Source organism: Phacochoerus africanus, chromosome 10, assembly GCF_016906955.1.
Source record: "Phacochoerus africanus isolate WHEZ1 chromosome 10, ROS_Pafr_v1, whole genome shotgun sequence".
NCBI classification, from domain to species: Eukaryota; Metazoa; Chordata; class Mammalia; order Artiodactyla; family Suidae; genus Phacochoerus; species Phacochoerus africanus.
The window spans coordinates 37,403,961-37,427,029 of NC_062553.1; the positions used below are offsets into that span (position 1 = coordinate 37,403,961).

General features: G+C 37.5%; 1 protein-coding gene across 1 annotated transcript in view; it reads left to right on the plus strand.

Moving 5' to 3' along the window:
* Window positions 1–23,069, plus strand: part of ATP10D (ATPase phospholipid transporting 10D (putative)) — a 122,062-nt gene that overhangs the window by 42,632 nt on the left and 56,361 nt on the right. The window contains 7 exon segments of the mRNA XM_047797955.1: window positions 5,835–5,998; window positions 6,001–6,038; window positions 8,537–8,622; window positions 15,140–15,246; window positions 15,535–15,666; window positions 16,616–16,743; window positions 16,860–17,112. Of these exon segments, the coding sequence (XP_047653911.1) occupies window positions 5,835–5,998; window positions 6,001–6,038; window positions 8,537–8,622; window positions 15,140–15,246; window positions 15,535–15,666; window positions 16,616–16,743; window positions 16,860–17,112 (908 nt within the window).

The following is a 23,069-nucleotide window of genomic DNA, read 5'->3' on the forward strand; positions in this document are numbered from 1 at the left end:
TTTTCTTTCCTCAGTTATCCTTTTAGACATAGTTGGGATTTGTTTTTGATGTTTTGCATCTAATCTTGAGGATGAGATGCAGTATTCTCTTCAATTGCTTAGGATCTAGTCTGAGATATTACTTTATGGTTTCATTTCATAATAGAATCAGGTAACTCTTTATGTCTTTTCATGATATTCTGTGTAATTTGCTTTTTGTTCGTTGTTGTAGAAGAAATAATACTTACATTATGACCTCCCTCATTGTTCTTGGAACAAATTATAAATAAATGAAGGTGGGCTATAAGACCTTGTCTCATTGATTTAAGTTAATGTACTAACTTAAATTCCTATGAAATACAAAGAAGTTACTTTAGACGGCAAATTATTTCTCAATAAAATTAAGTTGAAAGTATGACCCATTAAATTTTGTAAGCTTTTGGGATAAGCATATTACCATAAGCAGATAATTTGGTTCTTATTTGTAGTATGTGGACTTTCACAAGGTGCTGGATTTTATTTGGGAAAGTATCATAAGGAAATAAGCACTAGTATGGAAATTAAACATTGAAACCCTATTATACTCCAATTAAGTTAGAATAAACTATTGAAAACTTTTCTTAATATTGCCTTTAAAGTGGCAGCCATTTGTGAGGTTTTAAGATTTGCTTCAAGGATGATAGAAGTATGTTGAAAATAAAGCTATAATCACCCAGCAAATTTAAGTGCCTACCATGTTGTAGGCACCTAGAGATTTGGAAGCTTAAGCAAAAAAACATAAAATACATGACCCCCCCACTTCCGGAACTTAGGTTGTTTTCTGATCTTTAAAAATCACCATATTGTTGCTGTTAGGAGTTAAATACTAACTAATGTTAATATTTTAGACTTGTCTCGTATATCCATAGAATTTCTTGATTCTTGAAATGAGACTAAATATCAGTGGCTTTCTAAGATACTAACCGTATTTATACATGACATTTTTCCAAAGCACTGGTTCTTAAAATTCACATTCTAATACACAATTAAACCATGTTTATTTGGTGGTCACTAGTAAGTTGCTGTAGCTGGGAGCAAAGTCTAGTATTTGAGAGTTGGACTCTGGCAAATCCCAGGTCTACTTAGGAACTGTGCAACCTTGAGCAAGGGACTTGACCTGTCAGAGCCAGCTTTTTCTCATTTTGAAGAGGTGGGAGAGTGGGGTGTAGCATAGTCAGAGTACCAACTGCCTAACATTGATACAAAAATTAAATGAATTGATGAATATAAAGTATCCAATAAATCTTAGCTGCGCTTGTGTCCAATGATTATTCATTATTTGCTTGTTATAAATTGATTTTAGTGTTTTATTGGAAAAATATTAAAGAGGATTAAAAAGAAAATTTTATTCATAAGCCTACTCTTTCTCTCTTTAAACTTGTTTAAGTAGGAAGTAGAAGTCTGTATTTTCTGCCTTTTATTCTAACCTCTCTTTTTCCTCCCAACTCCTAGCCCAGTAGAGTCACTGTTAACAACAGCCAGTGTATTCTTCCCAACGTTTCCCAATGCTGATGTTGCAAAGCTGTGTGACACTGAACTCTTTTAAAGAAGCAAAATGGGTCTAGGAATTTGCCTGAAGTTGGGATTATGAGAGCTCTGTCCCGACCAGGAGAGTAATACAGAAGCACAAATAACCAAGCAGATGCAAGAATTTCTAGTACAGTTAGGCTGTAGAAGAACTCCTTTTAGTAGTTTTAATTCTGTATTAGAGAAGGAAATACAGCCTTTTTGTTTTTTGTTTTTGTTTGTTTGTTTTTTCTTTTTGCAGCCCCTCCTGCAGCATATGAAAGTTCCTGGGCTTAGGGGTCCAATTGGAGCTGCAGCTGAGCCTATCCCACAGCCATGGCAAAACCAAATCCGAGCTGCATCTGTGACCTGTATCACAGCTTGAGGCAATACCAGATCCTTAACCCACGGAGCAAGGCCAAGGATCGAACCCACATCCTCACAGATACTATGTCAGGTTCTTAACCCAGTGAACCATGATAGGAACTCCTACAGCCTCATTCTGAGTCTACCACAACTAAAAATTTTTAAAGCTAGTTAAAACTGTCAGTGAGCACTATCAATTAGCTTGTCCTTTTTTTCGCACTCCACGCTCCCCCACACCCTATGTCACTGTGCCTAGACCCTCAGCATAAATTCTCTACCTGAGATGCTTATTGTCCTACCTTTGTTCTCCAACTCACTCTAGATCATCCTGCAGGACTCACTTCTTCCAGAGCTGAATGTACCAGCTCTTTGCTTCCATACTAGTCTATGCACATCTCTCCCTTAGGAGTATCTCTTTTGCAGCTGTTGATCATAACTTCTTTAAGATGGTGACCCTATCTTAGTTCCTTTTGTATTCTTAATGCCTAAACTGATAGCTGGCATAAATACAGACCAGTATATGTTTCTTGACCTGAACTAGCTAGCTGTTGGTGAAATGAGCTGTTTGAAAATAAAATCCTAGTATGGACTCCAGATTGGGAAAAGTGAAGTTGATTCATTTATGAAATTGGCTTCATTTGCCCTCTGTTCCAATGTAAATAAATGGTGTGCCTCTGAGGGCTCCTACTTCTTAGGTTTGAGAGAAAGATAAAATCCTTAACCCTAATATTCAAATCTGTTTTCTCCCTACGTTCATAAGTTCTTGGCAAATTTCCTTATAGCTTCCTTCATGGAAAAAGAGGCCATTAAGCACGAATTTATGTACCTCAGTGCCTTCTTATATCATCCACATCTTCTCCTACTTTCTTCTGACCTTACATGAAGAGGTAACTCCCTTCCTTAAAACAGTAATCCTTTCACCTATATTCCTAATTCTCTCCCATGTTGCGTCTCCATAGCCTCCACCAATGCCCCCGACTCTGTCCTCTCTCTTCAACTTTGCCTCTCTGTGCACTTCTTCCTTGCAGGCTGTGTGCATGTCCAGTTCTTTCATCCTTTCTGTGCTTTGACGTACCTTCCCTTGCAGTGGCCACGTTTACCCTTTTAATCCTTTCATAATTAAATGTCATGAAGTACTGTACTTCTTCAATTCCCAATCATTCCTTGATTCACTGGACAATTTGCTTTCTTCTTCACTCTCCCCATCAACAATTTGATCTATTAGCATAATAACAAACATCTTAATAACCACATACCATAGACATGACCCCTTTGTGGCTGTTTTGTTTTTTTTTAACAATGATGACTCCTGTTTTGAAATTCCCTTTTTTCTTGATTTATCTAACATTTCCTTTTGAGTCTTCTTTTATTTCTCTATCACTTTGAAATCTTTTTCCCTAAGGGATCTCATTTCTCTGCCTGGTGTCAATGGCCCTCTGTGTATCTAGGACTTTCAACTTTAAATTTCTCCTTATGAACTTCAGCTCAGAACAGTCAAAACTGCTGGAGCTCTTCAATTATTATATCCCACTTAAAATAAAAACTTTCCTAAGTAAATTTATTCCCTGTGATGCAACCAGTTGCTCCTAAAATTGGGGTCATGGTAAAAGGCACCATTCATCATACAAATCAGAAACAATAGTGTCATCCTTGGTGATTCCTTTGTGTGGAATAAGTCATCATACTTGGTTGTCTCTAGTATCCACATGTGCCTTGATTTAATCTCCTTTCATCTATCTTTTTTGCTACTGCCTTTATTCTGTCTTCATTCCTCCCCTGAATTATTTCAATAACTTTCCATTGGTTTGTTGGTCATTCCTATTCCTAACTAGCCTGCAACCCAACAAGGAGAAATAGGATCTGATCCTTCTGTGAACCTTTATTGATTTGCCATTTTCTATGGAATGAAATCCCTACTCCTAGATATGGCAGTGGGACTGAACCTTCAAAATGGACCCCTGCCTACCTTTTGGATCTTCTGTTACTTCCCGCCATGGAAGAATGAATTGGTACATACAAACAGTAGAAAAAAAATTGTTAAACCATTGATTTATCTTTCTCCATACAATGACAAACTTTTTAGGTGATTAAGGGTTTCCTTTAGTTGAGTTTAACTTGGTGCATTAGGTAGTGGGGGAGAATGTCATAAAAATCTTAGATAGCCCTTTAGGCTAAATATTTCTTTTCTTTCTTTTTTTTTTTTTTTTTGCCTTTTCTAGGGCTGCTCCCGCAGCAGATGGAGGTTCCCAGGCTAGGGATCTAATCGGAGCTGCAGCCGCTGGCCTAAGCCAGAGCCACAGAAACGTGGGATCCAAGCCGCGTCTGTGACCCACAGCTCATGGCAACGCTGGATACTTAACCCACTGAGCAAGGCCAGGGATCGAACCTGCAACCTCATGGTTCCTAGTCAAATTCGTTAACCACTGCGCCACGACGGGAACTTAGGTTAAATATTTCTTGAAATATCTAATTCCATATGGCAGAAGTCATATAGGTATCAGCATTAGATGGCATTTCTATTTAATATGATGTATTCATTTTTAATATATAGGTCATATAGCTTAGAATATAACTATCTCCTAGGCTTCTTTAACAATGAATTTGAATATTTAGCTCCAAATATGTAATAGAAGATAAATCTTTACTTTTAAAATAAGTGAATTTTTATAGCAAATAGCAGTTCTTTGAAGCTATTTGGGAGGAAATAGGGGAAACGATACAGACCTTCCTAACACCGGCTGGCCGTGTTTTATGTGAAATGCTGCTTGACTCGTAATCGATATTCTATGATACAAACTAGTCTAAGGAGAATGCTTTGTGGAGCCTAATTTATGCCATTGAAATGAAAATGCATGAGAGGCTTGGCAAAGGCTTTAACATAAAGCAGGGTATTTGGGGCAAGTCAACCTTGATTGATGTACCTTTCCTCTAAATAGGATTGAATATATAGAATGGGAAAACTACACTTTTGAAACAGGTTAAAATTGGCCCTTCTCCTTTCTAGGGATCAGCTGCAGCTAACTCAGTACTGTTACAACCAGTTATTTCTATTAAATGATAATTGGGGTCTTGTATGTGTTTAGCAGTATCATGATTTTTAAAAATGTTGTCTGGGTATTTTTTCTGTATCTTTTGGGTTTTCTTTAATTTATCCATCCTACCTGCCAGATGGGAAGCTCTCTGAGAGCAAATAATGTCTTGTGCACTTTGAGATCCTTGCCACCTGACCGCAGGACAGTGCACAAGGATTGCTTTGTATATGAACAAAACTCATCCAATGTTAATTTTAATTTTAGACCAGAATTACTCAAATAGCATAATGGTTCCAAATTTCACAGGAAAAGAGCTGAAAAATATGTTTTGGCAGCTTAATAACTACATTTTCAGGTGAATCAATTTTTGGACTTTTTTTTTTTTTTTACCAATTCTCTGGCTTCCCTTTTAGCTTTTTTTTTTTTTTCTTTTTTAGGGCTGAACCTCCAAGTATATGGAAGTTCCTAGGCTAGGGGTCAAATCAGAGCTGCAGCTGCCAGCCTATACCACAGCCCCAGCAATGTGGACTCTGAGCCGTGTCTGCAATCTACACCACAGCTCATGGCAACACAGGATCTTTGACCCATTGAGTGAGACCAGAGATTGAACCTGCACTCTCATGGATACTATTTGGATTCATAACCTGCTGAGCCACAATGGAAACTCCCCCTTTTTAGCATTTTACAGATTAAAATTCACCCATGGAGTTCCCTGGTGGCTCAGGGGGTTAAGGATCTGGCCTTGTCACTGCTGTGGCGTGGGTTCTATCCATGGCCTGGGAACTTCCACATGCTGTGGGTGTGGCCAAAAAGTTCACCCTAACACTTTAAATTATATACTAAAATTTTAAAAAACTTATGTGTATTTTGAGCTTGATATTCTTTTTAATTTTTTTATTTTTCCAATTTTAGGAAAGAGAAAAAATATGTTGATAGATGCTGGAAGGATGTTACTGTTGGCGACTTTATTCGGCTTTCCTGTAATGAGGTCATTCCTGCAGATATGGTTTTACTCTTTTCCACTGATCCAGATGGAATCTGTCACATTGAGACTTCCGGTCTTGATGGAGAGAGCAATTTAAACAGAGGCAGGTGGTTCGGGGCTATTCAGAGCAGGTGAGTAATGTGTTCTCTGTTGATGGCTTTAACTTTTTCTTTTCAGATGATGACTGAGCTCATTTTCACATGTACAGATAAAGAGATTTTTGAATTCATTTTTACCTTTACAAATGGAATGACTGAGCTCATTTTCACATGTACAGATAAAGAGATTTTTGAATTCATTTTTACCTTTACAAAATGGAATTTTAGAGAGCTCTATCCAGTTCCAGATATCAGTGGAGGTGTGCTGTAGTTTATAGATAAAAATATACAATGCCTTTGGAGTAAACACTTCGGTCTGGCAAGCATATATTTTTTTGGAATTGAATTTAAGGAACCTAATAGTTTGGGAAATTATTTTGCAATAGAAATAATCCACTTCTAGTTTACTTTTCTTAAACTTAGATTTTTATGTTAGGTTTTATTGAAGCTGGAAATACCAACTGGTCATTGTTCCTAAAATCTGTAATTACTTATATACCAAGGCCTTTTAGGACTTTTGTAACTTCACATGCCTCCGAGCTGTGAGCCTTCACCACACTGTGGTGAGGGAAAGAAGAGTTTTGATGTTATATTAACGTGAGTTAGAATGAATCCCAGCTCTGCCATTTAATTGCTGTGTGACTTTGGGCAGGTCACTTAAACACTGCTTCAGTTTCATTATCTTAAAGTGGAAATGATGATGGCTCTCTCACAGTCTTATTGTGAGACTCAAATGAAGTAATATATGTAAAAACATCATGCAAAATACCTGAATATTGATTTTCATTTCCTTTCTCTAGAAGCACTTGAGGTGAGATATTTTAAAATGTAAGTTTTAATTAATTTGTTTATTTTTGGCTTTCTAGGGCTGCACCCATGGCATATGGGAAGTGTTCCCAGGCTAGGGGTCAAATAGGAGCTGCAGCTTCCAGCCTACACCACAGCACAGCCACAGTAATGCAGGATCTGAGCTGCATCTATGAGCTACACCATAGCTCACAGCAATGCCAGATCCTTAACCTACTGAGCAAGGCCAGGGATTGAACCGGAGTCCTCATAGATACTAGTTGGGTTCATTACCACTGAGCCACAGCAGGAACCTCCCTAAAATGTAACTTTTTTGGAATTCTCTTGTGGTGCAGTGGGTTAAGGATTGGACATTGTCACTGCAGTGGCTTGGGTCACTGCTGTGGCACAGGTGTGATTCCTGGCCTTGGAACTTCCATATGCTGTGGGTGCAGCCAGAAAAATAATAAAATAAAAATATAAAATGTAACTTTTTTATTTGAACTATCATTAGGTTAGGTTTCTCATAAACCAAAAATAGTTTAGCCTAATAACATCCTTATCTTTGGTAAATTCTACCTTGTCACATTAAGTCCATTCTTTCTATATAGATTCATTTAGATCAGTTGTGATTGTTATGCCCCTCAGCTTACTGTAATGGTCATATTTGTAAGCATTCTTATACCTAAAGCATTGGTAAAAATCTTATACTACTTGGAATTCTGTTACATACCACTAAATGTTTACTTTGAGGACGATACCAGTTGTTAATCAGCATACTTTGCTTTCAATCAAAGATGAGCTTCCTAGAAGCTGATGACCTCATTTATAAGCCTGGCTTTAAACACTTTCTTGGTTTGAGACCTTTAGCCAATTACTGATCCTCTGATCCTCTTTGTGTATCTCTTTCTTCATCTGTTAATTAGGCCTAATCATAGAACCTAACTCATAAGGTTGTGAAGAAGAAAATAGTTAAGATATTTAAAGGGCATAATATAGATTCTAGTTCATCAGAAGAAGTTGGTAAATATTCATAGCAAATCATAGGGTCATATTCCTCATGTTTTCCAAATGTTTGCTGATATACATATTAATACTTTGAGATGTGTGAATAGCATGTATCTTATTAGCCAAAAAGCCACACAAAAAAGGAATGAGATAAGGTTGATGGGGCTTGTTCTTGGTGAATCCACGCCTTAGAGAATCCATGCCTATTTTCTGTAAGAACACTTGGCTTATTTACTCATTGGTTTTACAGAACAGTCTTAAATTATTATTTGATCTATTTGAGAATTTTGTAAGATATTGATAACAGCATATTTTAACTTTTTAGATAAAATTTGCTGAGATCAAAGGTATATGTGCTCCAAGTACTCATATGTATGTGAGCATATGGATATATATACACACGCATACTTAATCTCAGAAATTACCTTTATGGTTAAAGAACAACAACAGAAGTATTTTCAGCTCTTCAGTGTCTTCAGATAAAAATGAGCACTGTAGGAGGAGAGCTTTCTTCTGTGGGGAGAACCGCATGGATTCCAATAGATAATTCAGACATTCTCATTACCTGAAGATGTTTATTAATACTCTAGGCCCATTCTGATCTCATTTATTTTTCCTGTACATTAAATTTTATGCCTTAGTTTTATCTTAAAACATTGGCGAAAGGATAAATAACTTAAATCTCAAGATGTAACCTTGTATTTTTGTTTGGTGATTTTTTAAAAAAATATTTTTAGGACTCTGAAGTTGATCCTGAGAAGTTCTCCAGTAGGATAGAATGTGAAAGTCCAAACAATGACCTCAACAGATTCCGAGGCTTTCTGTGAGTGATACATGTCTTACCTTTGGGGATGTGAATAGAGTTGTATGTTGCAATTATATTTAACTCAGAACTTTTGTGTTCTCATACCCAAGTTAAATCACTAAAGGCTATAAATTAAGCCACCTTGAAATTTGGCTTATTGTAGTTATTTGATAAATATTTAAGTATGTAATTTTTTTTAAAACAACAGCAAAATCTTGTTCTTAGTCCGAGAATCTCTTTCAGTGGTATGTGAATGTCTTACATGAACTCCACGTTAAGCCCAAGGCATATTCGTTACTTGGAAGACAGTGTTTGGACAGACTTGCCAGCTTAAGTGACATGATAGAATGAGGTCCTTCTATCCTATTAGGATTATCAGGTGGACAATTATGTTGACAAAAGTTATCTAATGATTTTGAAATATATCTAAGAAAAGTATGGGAATCCACAACAGTGTTCATTTTAGAGGCTTCCTGTTGGATCTACATCCCTTTTCAAGAGCAGCTAGAATTTAGGGTCTGTCTTGATTTCAGACTGGTTTCTGCCCCTTCAGTGCTTTATTTCAGGGGCCAAGTTATTTACTCTTTGATCCTTCCTGATTTTTAAGAGGAGTCAGTCAGACTTACTTTATAGTGGTGGTCTTGTGAGAAAAACATAAAAGAGAAAAAAAGTTCCCAACTCATTGTTTGAGATGAGAGTTATCCTGATACCAAAAGAATATAAAGACATTTAAGGGAAGATTAATATCCCTCATGAACTTAGATACAAAAATATCTACTCAGAATTAGAGCAAATCAAACCCAACAGTATTTAAAAAGGATAATACATAATGCCTCAGTGGGACTTAAACTAAAAATTCAGGATTGGCTTAACATTAGAAGATCAAACAATGTAACTCACCATATTAACAAAATGTAATTAACAAATTGAAAAAAGAAAAACCAGGTGAGCATCTCATGGACATATAGAAAAAGCATTACGACAAAATCGACTTCTTAAAAACTGAAAATAGAAGGGAACTTCTCAACCTGAGAAAGGGCATCTACAAAAACCCCACAGTTTAAAATCATACTTAAATGGTGAAAGACCTTTTTCCCTAAGATCAGAAACAACACATGGATATTGTCTCTAATCACTTGTATTTAAGATTGTGCTGGAGGTTATAGCTAATGTAAAGGAAGTAGAAGCGTTCAAATAATAATAAATAAAACTGTCTTTTATTCATAGAGAGTGTGGTGGTCTTTGTAGAAAAATCTGATGAAATCTACCAAAAAAAAAAAAAACTAAACTGAGTTTAGCAATGTTGTAGGAAACAAGATCAATATACAAAAATTAGATTTCTGTATACTAGCAGCGAACAGGTATTGACATTTAAAAAAATCAGTTTATAATAGCATCAGAAAAAAAATCTTAAAAAACAACCTGACAAAAGATATAAAAGGCCACACTTTTGAGAGAAACTAGAGACTTAACTAAATGGAGAGACACATGTTCATGCATTGAAAAGACTCTGTATTGCTACGATGTCAGGTTTTCCCCAAATTGATCTATAATAATCCCAGTTGAAATCTTAGCAAGTTTTTTTTTTTTTTTGGAACTTAAGTTTATTCTAAAAATGTTTGTGGAGATGCAAAGAACCAATTTAACTATAACAAATTTGAGAAAGAAGAACAAATTTGGAGGGTTAATACTACCAGATTTTGTTTTTGGCATAAATATGGACCAGGAGGTCAATGGAAGAGATTACAGAGTACAGAAATTGACCCAGACCTTTAAGGGAAACTTGCTTTTGACAATTTAGTGACAACTGGCAGAGGCTTAGTGGAAAAAGATTAGTTGTTTCAACAAATGATGTTGCAAAACAAAAAATTATGTGGCAACAATTAGACATCTATATTAAAAAAAAAAAACCCTCCAATCCAGACTTCTCACCACTTAAAAAAATTGACTAAAAATTGATCCTATACTTACATGTAAACCTGAAATTATAAAACTCCTCAAAGAAAATGTAGAGGAAATCTTTGCCATCCTGTGTTAGGCAAAGATTTCTTAGATACAACACCAAAAGCACAATTATTAAAAGGACAAAGTAAGTAAAGACAAAATTTTCATCAAAATTAGAAGCTTATTTTCTTCAAATCACACTGCTAAGTGGATAAAAACATAAGTCACAGACCAGAATAAAATATTTGCAATGCATGTATCTGAGATAGGGCTTGTACTGAGAATATATAAAGACATTGTGAAACTTAGTAATAAGTAAATAATACAATACTTCTGTCTTTTTTTTTTTTTTTAAAGGGCTGCCCACGCAGCATGTGGACCTTCCCAGGCTAGGGGTCCAATTGGAGCTGCAGCTGCCAGCCTACACCACTGCCACAGCAATGTGGGATCTGAGCTGCATCTGTGACCTACATTATGGCTCACAGCAATGCTAGATCCTTAACCCACTGAGCAAGGGCAGGGACTGAACCTGCATCTTCATGGATACTAGCTGGGCTTGTTACCACTGAGCCACAATGGGAATGCCAAACAATACAATTTTTTAAATGGTCAAAAACTTGAGCAAACCCTTAACCAAAAAAGATATATGAATGACAAATATCTATGTGAAAAGAAGCAAGTTAAAACCCCAGAGCTACAACTGCTAAATTAAAAGGACCAACTATACCAACCCTTCAAAAGGATGTAGAGGAATTAGAGCACTCATACTGGTAGGAACGGAAAATGTTACCACCACTTTAGAAAATAGTTTGGGAATGTCCTAAAAAGTTAAACACATGCTTACCCTATGATCTGGCCATTCCACTCCTAAGTAGTTACCCAAGAGAAAGGAAGCATTTATCCATACACTAACCTGTACACAAATACTCAAAGCAGGTTCAAGGAGCAGCACAGGTAATGGCATTAAGGCCTGAGACCATGGTGCATTTGCAGAGTCGTGAGTGAGTGGTTAAGTGTGTTGGAAGGGTAGATGAGAATAAGGTAGATCTCAAAGAGGCGGGATCATGAAGAGATGTTAACTGATGGTCCTGTCTTCAGAAATGTGTTCATAAGCCATCTCTTAGGATTAGTCCTTTTTTAGTAGTAGTTCCTCCAGTTGGCTGACAATTTACAAAATTTCCTCTTGGGTGGAAAACAAATGTATGATTATCAAAGGGAAGAAGTGAGGTGGGAGAGGGATCAATTAGAAGTTAGGGATTACCATAATACACACTACTTTATCAAAAATAAGATAACCAACAAGGACCTCCTGTACAGCCCAGGGAACTATACTTACTATTTTATAATAACCGATAAGGGAGGAGAACCTGAAGTGTGTAACAATCACTGTGCTCTACACCTGAAACTAACACGATATTGTAAATCAGTTATACTTCAATAAAAGTTTTATTCCTCTTGTCAGTGTCAGATTTAAGGGCGGCCATTTTTTGACCTGAACTTCAGCATCTGAAAAATCAAAAAAAAAAAAGTCTGAGTACAGTTTGTGCAGCCCCCTACTGGGAATGCTGACTCCCCTGACAAACTTAGGCTTGCTTTCTGGCACAATTACAGACAGGAAAGAATGGGAACTTTAGTTTATCACTGCGTGGTCTGCAACATAGAACTCTGCACAGACTCTGACTCAGAGCATGTATATTTAGTAGAGTCCACCTAGGTGGATACAGTAATTTTTTGTGAAACTGTTTTATCTGCTGAACTAGCTCCTTATCCTTTTCCTGCTGAGTGGCCTATTTTCTAAAATCAACAAAAAACTTGAGATGCTCAAACTCACTCTGCATGATTGATGGCCTCTCTGACCTTCTTATTCTCAGGCAGCACTGACTTCTTCCCTCTTTGTACCACATCATGTGCAGAATATCAGATTTCTATCATAATAACTATACTACTTACACTTAACACATTACCATATCAGTCACCTCCTGTTCGAGACTACAGGAGCTGAGAAGTTTTTCTGTTCTCATCATCCAGATGGGAGCATTGGGCACATGGTAGATTTTATGTTGGCTCTTGAATGGATGAGCCTACGTAACATCTGGGAATGATGGATATGTTTATTTTCCTGATTGTGGTGATGGTTTTGCAGGGGGGAAATGGCAAAACATCACATCTTGACATGTTTGTGGACAGGTCAGTGTCTCGTATGGAATCTGAAGGTCCCACACTGTTTAAGTGCCAAATATCACACGCCCATCAAGGGTCAGATATGTTTACAGTTTGGAGCAGGCATAGTAAGGATAGAAGCCTGGCTTTGATGTAATGGTGATAATCTAGAATGATGTAATGGTAAAAAAGAAGGATTCCAGGAGAAAAAAATCTTAATGCACTAAGGAACTTTGGAACTGATCCTTTCATATGTTATATCTGTCCCTGTAAAAGGTCTAGGGATCACAAATGCTGTGTTAATGAGGACTGTGTGATGCATGCCACATGGAAATGTAAATGTTGAAACTTCGTTCCCTTATCTGTAAATCCAGGAAGTAGAATTAGATGAAACCCAAGGACACTGCTAGTTCTGTCTATGACCCAAATATTCTATATACATTTATCTGAAGCCATGTAAACATACACCTTTTAGAAGAAAAGTCCTTTACAAATTAAAGGCGTGAAATGACAAATCTGTCTCTTTTCCTCCTCCTCTGTGGTAGGAAACTTTCTGAAGAGCCTTTATTTTCTTTTCCTTGTAATTCCAGATAGCAAGGACAGCAGAGACGACGATAATTTTCCTCTATGTAACAAAGAAGAAACAACTAGTAGACGGAAGTATATTGCTTAGACAACCATCTAATGTTACAGCTGAAATCAATAATGCATTTTCACAAAATAGATGAAATACATTACTTTTGGTTTATTTAAAAAATTTTCCCAAGCTACTAGTGTAATTTAATCAAGTGATTGCTTTGATAATTTTAACACTGTTTATTACAGAAGATTTCAAACATGCAAAAGTAGGAAGCAAGAGTGCTATGAACACCCATGGGCCCTCGCTCAGTTTTAACTCTTTCGTAATTTTGCCAACTTCGTTTCAGTTATCCTCCCACTTCCTTCCCCATCCCTATATCACATCATTCACTGTAAACGCTTCACTGTGAATATAAAGCAGAAAAGGACTTTCTTAAAATGCAGTAGCCATAGCATCATCATCACATTGAACTAAATTACAATTTCTTGCTAGAATCTAATACCTAGTCTTTGTTCTGATTTCTCAGTCTCAAGAATATTTTTTTTTTTTATGGTCAGTATATTCTAACCAGTCTCAAAACAAAATTTTTCAATTTATATTTGGTTGATATGTCTCTAAATTTAGCCTCCCAAGACATTGGGCCATTGAGCTTGCAGAATTTACCAAAGTCTAGATTGAGCTGATTGCGTGCATCCTGCTTTGGGTCCCCCCACCCTGCCTTTTCCTCCAGGCCCCTCATTTGTCAGGTAGACTGGGTCATTGTGCTTACGGAGGTTACCACTGCAGATCTGGTAGCTTTGGCCAACGGCACCCTTGTGGTGGTGGTTAACATGTTTTTCTTTTCTTTTCTTTTCTTTTTTCTTTTTGTCTTTTTGCCATTTCTGGGCCGCTCCCGCGGCATATGGAGATTCCCAGGCTAGGGGTTGAATTGGAGCTGTAGCCACTGGCCTGCGCCAGAGCCATAGCAACGCGGGATCCGAGCCGCGTCTGCAACCTACACCACAGCTCACGGCAACGCCGGATCGTTAACCCACTGAGCAAGGGCAGGGATCGAACCCGCAACCTCATGGTTCCTAGTCGGATTCGTTAACCACTGCGCTACGACGGGAACTCCAACATGTTTTTCTAGTCTTGTTTCTTGAAGACTGTCCAGAGGCACTTTCAGAATCTGATGAAAGAAATAGCTTTTTCTCCGTAGAAAATGACAAGTGCATATGCACTCACCTAGACACACATGGGGAAATGTTATAGTTTCAAAGCCTTCACAGATCCCCTGATTGCTCTCATAGAGGCTTGATTAGATTCACAAGGAAATGGACACTTTCATCTCAACACCTAGAGGACTGTGATGTCCCCTCATCAGTTCTGTTGAGATCTGTGTTGTTAGCTTTATTTCATTAGAAAGTTCCCCAGCCTTCCACCTGATAATTTTAGCAGCCATGGATTATCATTGTTAAGAATAATCCTTGATTTCACCAGGGTCTAAAACGATAATTTTCTAATTCCATCAAGACCTTTCTTTTCATCAGCTATTGAGTTACCCTGAAATACAATTTCTGTAGTAGAAGTGGATACCTTATTTAGAATATTTTTTAGTGTTTGTGTTATTAGAAGTTGACAAACAAGGAATAATAGAAAACAATGTTAGAAACTTGTTGCATCTTTTTTTCAAGCCACAGTGGGTAATGCAACTCTGAAATAAGAAAAGCAAATGTGTCAGGGATTTAACACGTTCTCTGTGAACTGCGTAACTTCATTCTCCAATGGAGAAAACTCAAAAGTTACAATTTTTATTTTTACGTCTCCATTTTTGCTATTTTAAAATAAATCTCTATGCTGTCTTTCTTATAGAGAACATTCCAACAAAGAACGTGTGGGTCTCAGTAAAGAGAATTTATTACTTAGAGGATGCACCATAAGGAACACAGAGGCTGTCATGGGCATCGTGGTTTATGCAGGTTGGTTACACTTCGAACTTTTCACCATTGTCTCCTCTGTGCTTTTTTGCAAGTTAACATTTTCCATTTACTCAAAATGCAGTCTCTGGAAGCAGGAAAGAAATGTCGTCTTGATAACCTTAATTGTTGGTTTCTTTTTCTAAATGGATCAGAGATGCAAAGTAAATTAACAAAATCTATTACATAATTACTTGTCATTAAACTATCAGCTGGAGAGATTTAAAAATAGGGTATTTTTTACCTGATTTTAATGTGCCCATTTTCTGACATACTTTGTTACCCATGTAGGTCATGAAACCAAAGCGATGCTGAACAACAGTGGACCAAGGTATAAGCGCAGCAAGTTAGAAAGAAGAGCAAATACAGATGTCCTCTGGTGTGTCCTACTTTTGGTTATAATGTGTTTAACTGGTGCATTGGGTAGGTGGAATTTGATTATTTGCTGACATCTTTTCAGCAAGATACTCATTTAGGAATATTTTATTTTCAAAATGATATTTATGAATTTAAGTTTGGCTTCTGAAAGGGAGGTTTTATTTGCCAGTAATTTTTTTTCTTCACATCTTTAGCTCTCTCATTCTCTGACCTGAAAAGCATTAATATTGATCATATCCAGTTACACATGGCCACAGTACTAAAGGGACTTGGAAAGAGATGTAGAAAAAGAGAGGACAGGAGTTCCCATTGTGGCTCAGTGGAAATGAATCCGACTAGTATCCTTGAGAACGTGGGTTCAGTACCTGGCCTTGCTCAGTGGGTCAGGAATCTGGTGATGTTGTGAGCTGTGGTGTAGGCTACAGGCACAGCTCGGATCCTGCATTTCTATGGCTGTGGCACCCTAGGCTGGCAGCCGTAGCTCTGATTCAACCCCTCGTCTGGGAACTTCCATATGCCTCAAATAGTGCCCTAAAAACCAAGAAAAAAGAGTGAGAGACAGGAGAATATGTGGCCTTGAATTTGAATTTGTTTTTCAAAATAAATGATTGGTGTTCAACCAAAATAAATACTTTCATCCTCTTTCTTTCTTTCTTTCTTTCTTTTTGTCTTTTGTCTTTTTAGGGCCACACCCGCAGCATATGGAGGTTCCAAGGCTAGAGGTCTAATCTGAGCTGTTGTTGCCAGCCTACACCACAGCCACAGCAACATGGGATCCGAGCCACGTCTGCAACCCACACCACAGCTCACGGCAACACCAGATCCTTAACCTGAGCAAGGCCAAGGATCGAATCTGCAACTTCCTGGTTCCTAGTCGGATTTATTTCTGTTGCGCCAAGATGGGAACTCCTTCTCCTCTTTCTTAGGAATAAAGTTCTGTGTTTGCATAATAAATATGTAAGCATCCTTTTGATGTCTCTGTGTTTTTTGAAAGGTCATGGAATCTGGTTGAGCAGATATAAAAACATACCCTTTTTTAACATCCCTGAGCCTGATGGCCATGTCACATCACCAGTGTTGGCAGGATTCTATATGTTTTGGACCATGATCATCCTGTTACAGGTAATGTCTTTTGAGCGCATCATAGAAGTTTGATCTTTGCTACGTAGACACCTATATTTGGTTTCTCATCCTTTCTTTTCCCTTTTGACATTTCTTTTTAACTGGCTCTTTTTTAGGTCTTGATTCCCATTTCTCTCTATGTTTCCATTGAAATCGTGAAGCTGGGACAGATATATTTTATTCAAAGCGACGTGGATTTCTACAATGAGAAGATGGATTCTACTGTTCAGTGCCGAGCCCTGAACATCACTGAGGATCTTGGACAGATTCAGTACCTCTTTTCTGATAAGACAGGAACTCTCACAGAGAACAAGATGGTTTTTCGAAGATGTAGTGTGGCAGGCTTTGACTACTGCCATGAGGAAAATGGTGAGTGTTGAATTTCTGTGAAAACCATTCTTAAGACTGGTTAGTTTTGCACCCACCTAAAGGTTTGGTAATTCTGGCGTAGAAGTGCTGTGTTTCAGCATTGACTACTTAACTCCTCCAAATGTGCATTAAGCTTCATTGTTTCCCCTTTGAAAGTTAGGAGGTCAAAGAGTCTACCACCATGGTTTCTTTTCTTTCCTTTTTTTTTGTTGTTGTTGTTGCCCTGGTTTCTCTAAAAGGAAAGTAAATTACCAGCAGTTGTGTGATTGGCAGTTGGATACAGTGACAGTGGTAGTGCATCATAGATACCGTTGAGAATCTGATGAACCTCTATGGACCATCTTCCTGAAAAATACTTTGAAAATAATTCCAAAGGATGGCAGTCTCCTCCTTATCCCATCATTCAGCCCATAGGTATCCACTGGTCCTTGATTAAGAATATCTAGTTTAAGGAATTCCTGTTGTGGCTCAGTGGGTTAAGAACCCGACTAGTATCCATGAGGATGTGGGTTAGATCCCTGGCCTTGCTCAGTGGATTAAGGATCCCGTGTTGCCGTGAGCTGCGGTATAGGTCGAAGAGGCTGCTAGGATCTAACATTGCTCTGGCTGTGGCATAGGCTGGCAGCTGCTAGTTCAACCCCTAGCCTGGGAGTTTCTCTATGTCACACACATGGTCCTAAAAAGACAAAAAAAAAAAAAAAAGGAGTATCTAGTTTAAGAAGAAATAAGTGAGCTGAACTTCGAGGCTAAGGAAGTAAATATATAAATGGCAAGTTTTCTTTAAAGAGTTGAACTTACTAATTTTGTTATTTATAAAAGTAAGAGCACTCCTATGGAAACGATTCTGAGAAGTGTCCAAATTAACCTAGAAGTTAACCACTGTTAATAATTTGAGAACTATATAACCATCTGTTTCTTTATGCATATTCCTATATATGTGGACATAAATAGTTGCAGGTTTTCCCTATTATAACATTTCTGGGCAACTTGCTTCTTTTATTCAGCAATATCTCAGGGACTTTTCTTCTAAGTCAGTTCATGACTTAAAACATTAAGTGCATGGTATTGCATTGTATGCGGTCAAGCTTGGTTGCTACCATAACGGCACATGTTTTGTGAGCTCCTAATATGTAGCACGAGTCCCTGATCTCATGTAGCTTAGAATTTAGGTGAGAAGGGAGACGATTAAAAATTATGATAAATAAAATTCATCATGCAATATTCGTTTTGTACATACATGTCGGTATAATTATTTTTATCAGATACATGTCCAAAATTGGTATTGCTGAATCCAGAGGTATGCACATTTAAAATCTGTATAGTGGAGTTCCCGTTGTGGCACAGCAGAAACGAATCCGACTAGGAACCATGAAGTTGTGGGTTCAATCCCTGGCCTCACTCAGTGGGTTAAGGATTCAGCATTGCCGTGAGCGGTGGGGTGTAGGTCACAGACAAGGCTTGAATCTGGCGTTGCTGTGGCCCTGGTGTAGGCCGGTGCCTACAGCTCCAATTAAACCCCTAGCCTGGAAACCTCCATATGCCACGGGTGCGGCCCTAAAAAGGACAAAAGACCAAAAAAAAAAAAAAAAGAAAGAAAAACTATATAGACCCTATACAATTTGTTTCTAAATATTGTGATAATAATTTATAGTCTTACAACCCAGAAAAATAGTTTTTCACATATAGCTGTAACGTGTCGAAGTTACTCTTTTGAATTTGTGAGTTTTGTAGACATAGCACTTCATTGTTTTAATTTTTCTCTGATTAGTAATGAGATGTTTAACTTTTTCTATGTTTTTTGGCTATGTGAATTTCCTTGGTGGAATGATCATGTCTTTATAAACGAGTTTTTCTTTATAATATTTAGGAGGGTTTTGTTTATTAAGGCAAGGTTTGTGTGCCCCAGTCCAGGTTGTCTGTGACCCATGTCCATTTTCATTTATATACCTGTATTGAACCAGCTGTTAAAAAAATTAGAATATCAACCCTGATGGTATTCTTTTCTTCTACATGTGGCATGTATTTTCCTGATTGATCATTTATCACTGTATTAGTTTTCTATTACCACTTAACTAATAACTACACATTTGGTAGCTTCAAGCAACACAGATAGACTATCTCACAGCTTCTGTGGTGCAAGAGTCTGAGTACAGGTAGCTGTGTGTCTCAAAGCCTCTCACAGGCTGAAAATCTAAATGTTGGCTGGAGCTACCATCTTATCTGAGGCTCATAGTCCTCTTCTTAGTTCCCTGGTTTTGGAGTTGTCAGAGGCTTGAGGTTGTAGGACTGAGGTGCCTGCTTCCTTGCTGGCTGTCTGCCTGGGGCCATTCTGAGCTCCTGGACATGGCCCACTGTTCCTTGTTACATGACCTCTCCTCTTCAAGGCAGAATCTCTAGCTTTGCATCTCTCTGACTTCAGGGAAGTCCTGGCACCTCTTTAATCTGATGAGGTCATGCCTACCTAGTATGGCCTTCTTTCACATCAACTCAGATTCAGCTGGCTAGAGACTTGATAACATCTGCCAAATCCCTCTGCCGTTTTCATGTAATGCAATTTAATTACAGTTCTTTTGAATCATTTTTATTAGATTCTACATATAAGTGATGTTATATGATATTTGTCTTTTTCTAACTTAATTCACTCAGAATGGAAATCGCTAGGTCCATTCATGTTACTGCAAATGTTATTTCATTTTTTGTGGCTGAATAATACTCTTTTTTTTTTTTTACAATTTTAAATGAATTTTCTTTTTTTTAAATTTCCCCAATACGTTATTTTTTCTACTGTATAGCATGGTGACCCAGTTACACATGCATGTATACATTCTTTTTTCTCATATTATCATGCTCCATAAGTGACTAGACATGCGTAATATTCCATTGTATATATGTTCCATGTCTTCTTTATCTATTCCTCTGTTGCTGGACATGTAGGTTACCTCCATGTTTTGGGTGCTGTAAATAGTGCTGTAGTGAACACTGAGGTGCATGTATCTTTTCAAATTGTGGTTTTCTTAATAATAAAATTTTTAGTTAAGAATAATTTTAGATTTACAGAAGAGTTATAAAGATATTGAGAATTCTGGGATGCCTAGTTATCCCTATTATTAATGTCTTACGTTAGTCATAAGATACATTAGTCTTAAGTAATGAGCCAGTATTGACACTTTACTATTAACTGAAATCCGTACTTTATTCGGATTTCCTTGGATTTTTGCCTAAGAACCTTTCTTTTTGTCTCATGATCCCATCCAGGGGGCCACATAACAGTCATCATTTCAGTTCCTCTAGATTTGACAGTTCCTTTGACTTTGACTTTTCCTTTTTTAGGTGATCGTAAGAGTTCTGAGGGGGCACTGTTCAGGGATTTTGTAGTGTCCCTCAGTTTGGGTTTGTCTGGAGAGTGCCTCTGTGTTGCATAGTTTGTGCATTTTTCTACATGGCAGCATTTAGTAGTTTCCGAGAACAAGGATTTTGAAGTCAAACCTGAATCTGATTCCCATCTTCACCACTTACAGATTGTGTGACCCTCGGCAAGTTATATAATTTCTCTGGGCCACAGTAGAAAGCTTTAGTAGTATCTTCTCCTCCCTCAGATGGTTAAGAGAATAAGAGAAGATAGATCATGAAAGGCACTTAGAGCATAGCACAGAGTAAATTCTTTGCAAATATTAGCTGTTGTTATTGTCACCATTGTTGTCAAAATAAGAAATAGACTTGTCTTTTGAGGAACTCGTGGTCCAATGTGGGAGACAGACATGGAAACATAAAAATACATTTTTAAGTATGGTAAAATTAAAGTCAGTGTTTTCTTTGTGTATTGTTTTCATTTTCAGGCAGTCCGTTTTGGAGGTGGATTTGCAGTGATCAAGTTTTATGGCTTGGAGGGTATTAGACAAGAGATTCTTGAGATGCTGGAAATGTATGGAGAATTAGTTTAGAGTAAAAAGTTTTGTGTCAAGGATTTGTGGATGATACAGTTGAAAGAAACTCAGCTGAGTGTGCTATTTACAAGCAGGCAAAGTTGGAATGCTGGAAATCTCTGGGCAATTAGCTCATAGCACAATGTTTGATGGAGGCTATGTGGATGATACAGTTGAAAGATGTTGATCTGAGTGGCCTGTGCTGTTCACCCTTGTGTTTGGCCCTTTGAAGAGCACATTGGAAAGTGTGATAGGAATTCTCTTGTGGTGCAGCAGGTTAAGGATCTGACATTGTCAATGCAGCAGCTCAAGTCACTAGCTTCGGTGTGGGTTTGATACCTCGCCTGGGATTTTCACATGCCATTGGCATGGCAAAAAAAAAGAGTGTGATAAATGTTTTGTACCATTGTCTTATGCTTACTTCTCCCAGATATAAAATAAATGTGACTAACAATACCTTTTGTATACAAATGTTCACATCAGCATTATTTATGATAGCCTCAAACTGTAACTATATATAACAGGCCATGAACAGGTTACTGGATGTTTGAAGGGGAGAATTGGAAGAGGGATTAGGATTAAATAAAAAAGCGAAATAAAGTAGTTAATGTAGTACCTACCTTGAGACAAGGGAAAGATTACAGACTTTGTATATTTTCTTATGAGCTTGAAGGCAAGAATTTTTTTGCCACTTGGAGGCATTTGTGGAACTAATCAGGATCTCCTTTAAGAGACATCCTAGAAGTTTTCATGAGCATTTGGATCGATTTTGATTTTCAGTAAATAACAAGCCTTTGCTTCCAATACCCAATTTTTAAATGGTTTTCAGAGTCCAAAAGTATGGCTCTAGTAGTTTTGTTTTCGGAATCACATTGTAACTTTGCATGTTTACTTCTTAAAGCATTCCACAAAATGATTAAGATTGAGTTACCCCCATATCTTTTTGATTTCACTCTCGCAGTTCTACCTATTGAGCAAGATTGTCCCACAGTAATAGCTCAGCTGTCTGGCATTGTACTAATTACAAAGTCGCATGATGACTGGCTTCCTTAGTGATGCCTATGAGAAATTCCTAAAGTATAGCCTTCGTGTTTATATATGTTGTATAGCATTCTGATTATTTTTAAAATGATATCACATCATCTTTAAATTTCTTTAGCTACTCAAGGATTGCTCAGCTTAGCACTGTTGACATTTTGGGCTGGATGGCTTTTTCTCCTGGGGGGCTATTTAAGATGTTTAGAAGCCTCTTTGTCCTTTGCTCACTACATGCCAGTTTCACCCCTCTCCCAGTTGTAACAACCAAGTTGTACACAGATGTTGCCAAATGTTTGAAGAGGGACAGATGCACCCCTTGTTGAGAATCACTGAGCTAACCTCTTATACCCAAGTAACTGCTAAGGAGATAAAACATAATGGATACTTGTACTGTTTTGGGAGCCATGAAAGCCCAAATTCAAATCCCAACTCCAACTCCACCCCCACCAAACTGTTCACTGTCTTACTCTCCTCAGCTGCAAAGTGGAGCAGTGATAGTTTCTACCACGTAGCATTATTTTAAAGATAAAAACAAAATATATAGATATAAATACAGTTATATGTAATTGTTTCTATGAAGGCCTTAGCACAGCCTGCACAATCAGAGGCAAAGGCCCTGGCCAGGTGGCCAGGGATTATCAAAGTAAGCTAGAGGAAATGTGAGAAAGGAAGGAAAAAATAATCATAATAAATTTTTAAAAAGTAAAGGACCTAGCTAGCAAGGTGCTGGATGAAAAGGAAATGCTCAATAAATGTTAACACCCTACCCCACAGCTTTCCCTTGATGCTAGGGATATTTTAGTTCTATGTCTATTCATAAATTTCTTCACTCTTCGTGTAATATTTTAAAACTATAAAACAAGCAGAAGATATTGACTGGTGTAAAATAAAGAATCAAGCAGAAGATATTGATTATGTGAAATAATAAAGAATAATACAAGCAGAAGATATTGACTGAAATAATAAAGCAGAAGATATTGACTATGTGAAATAATG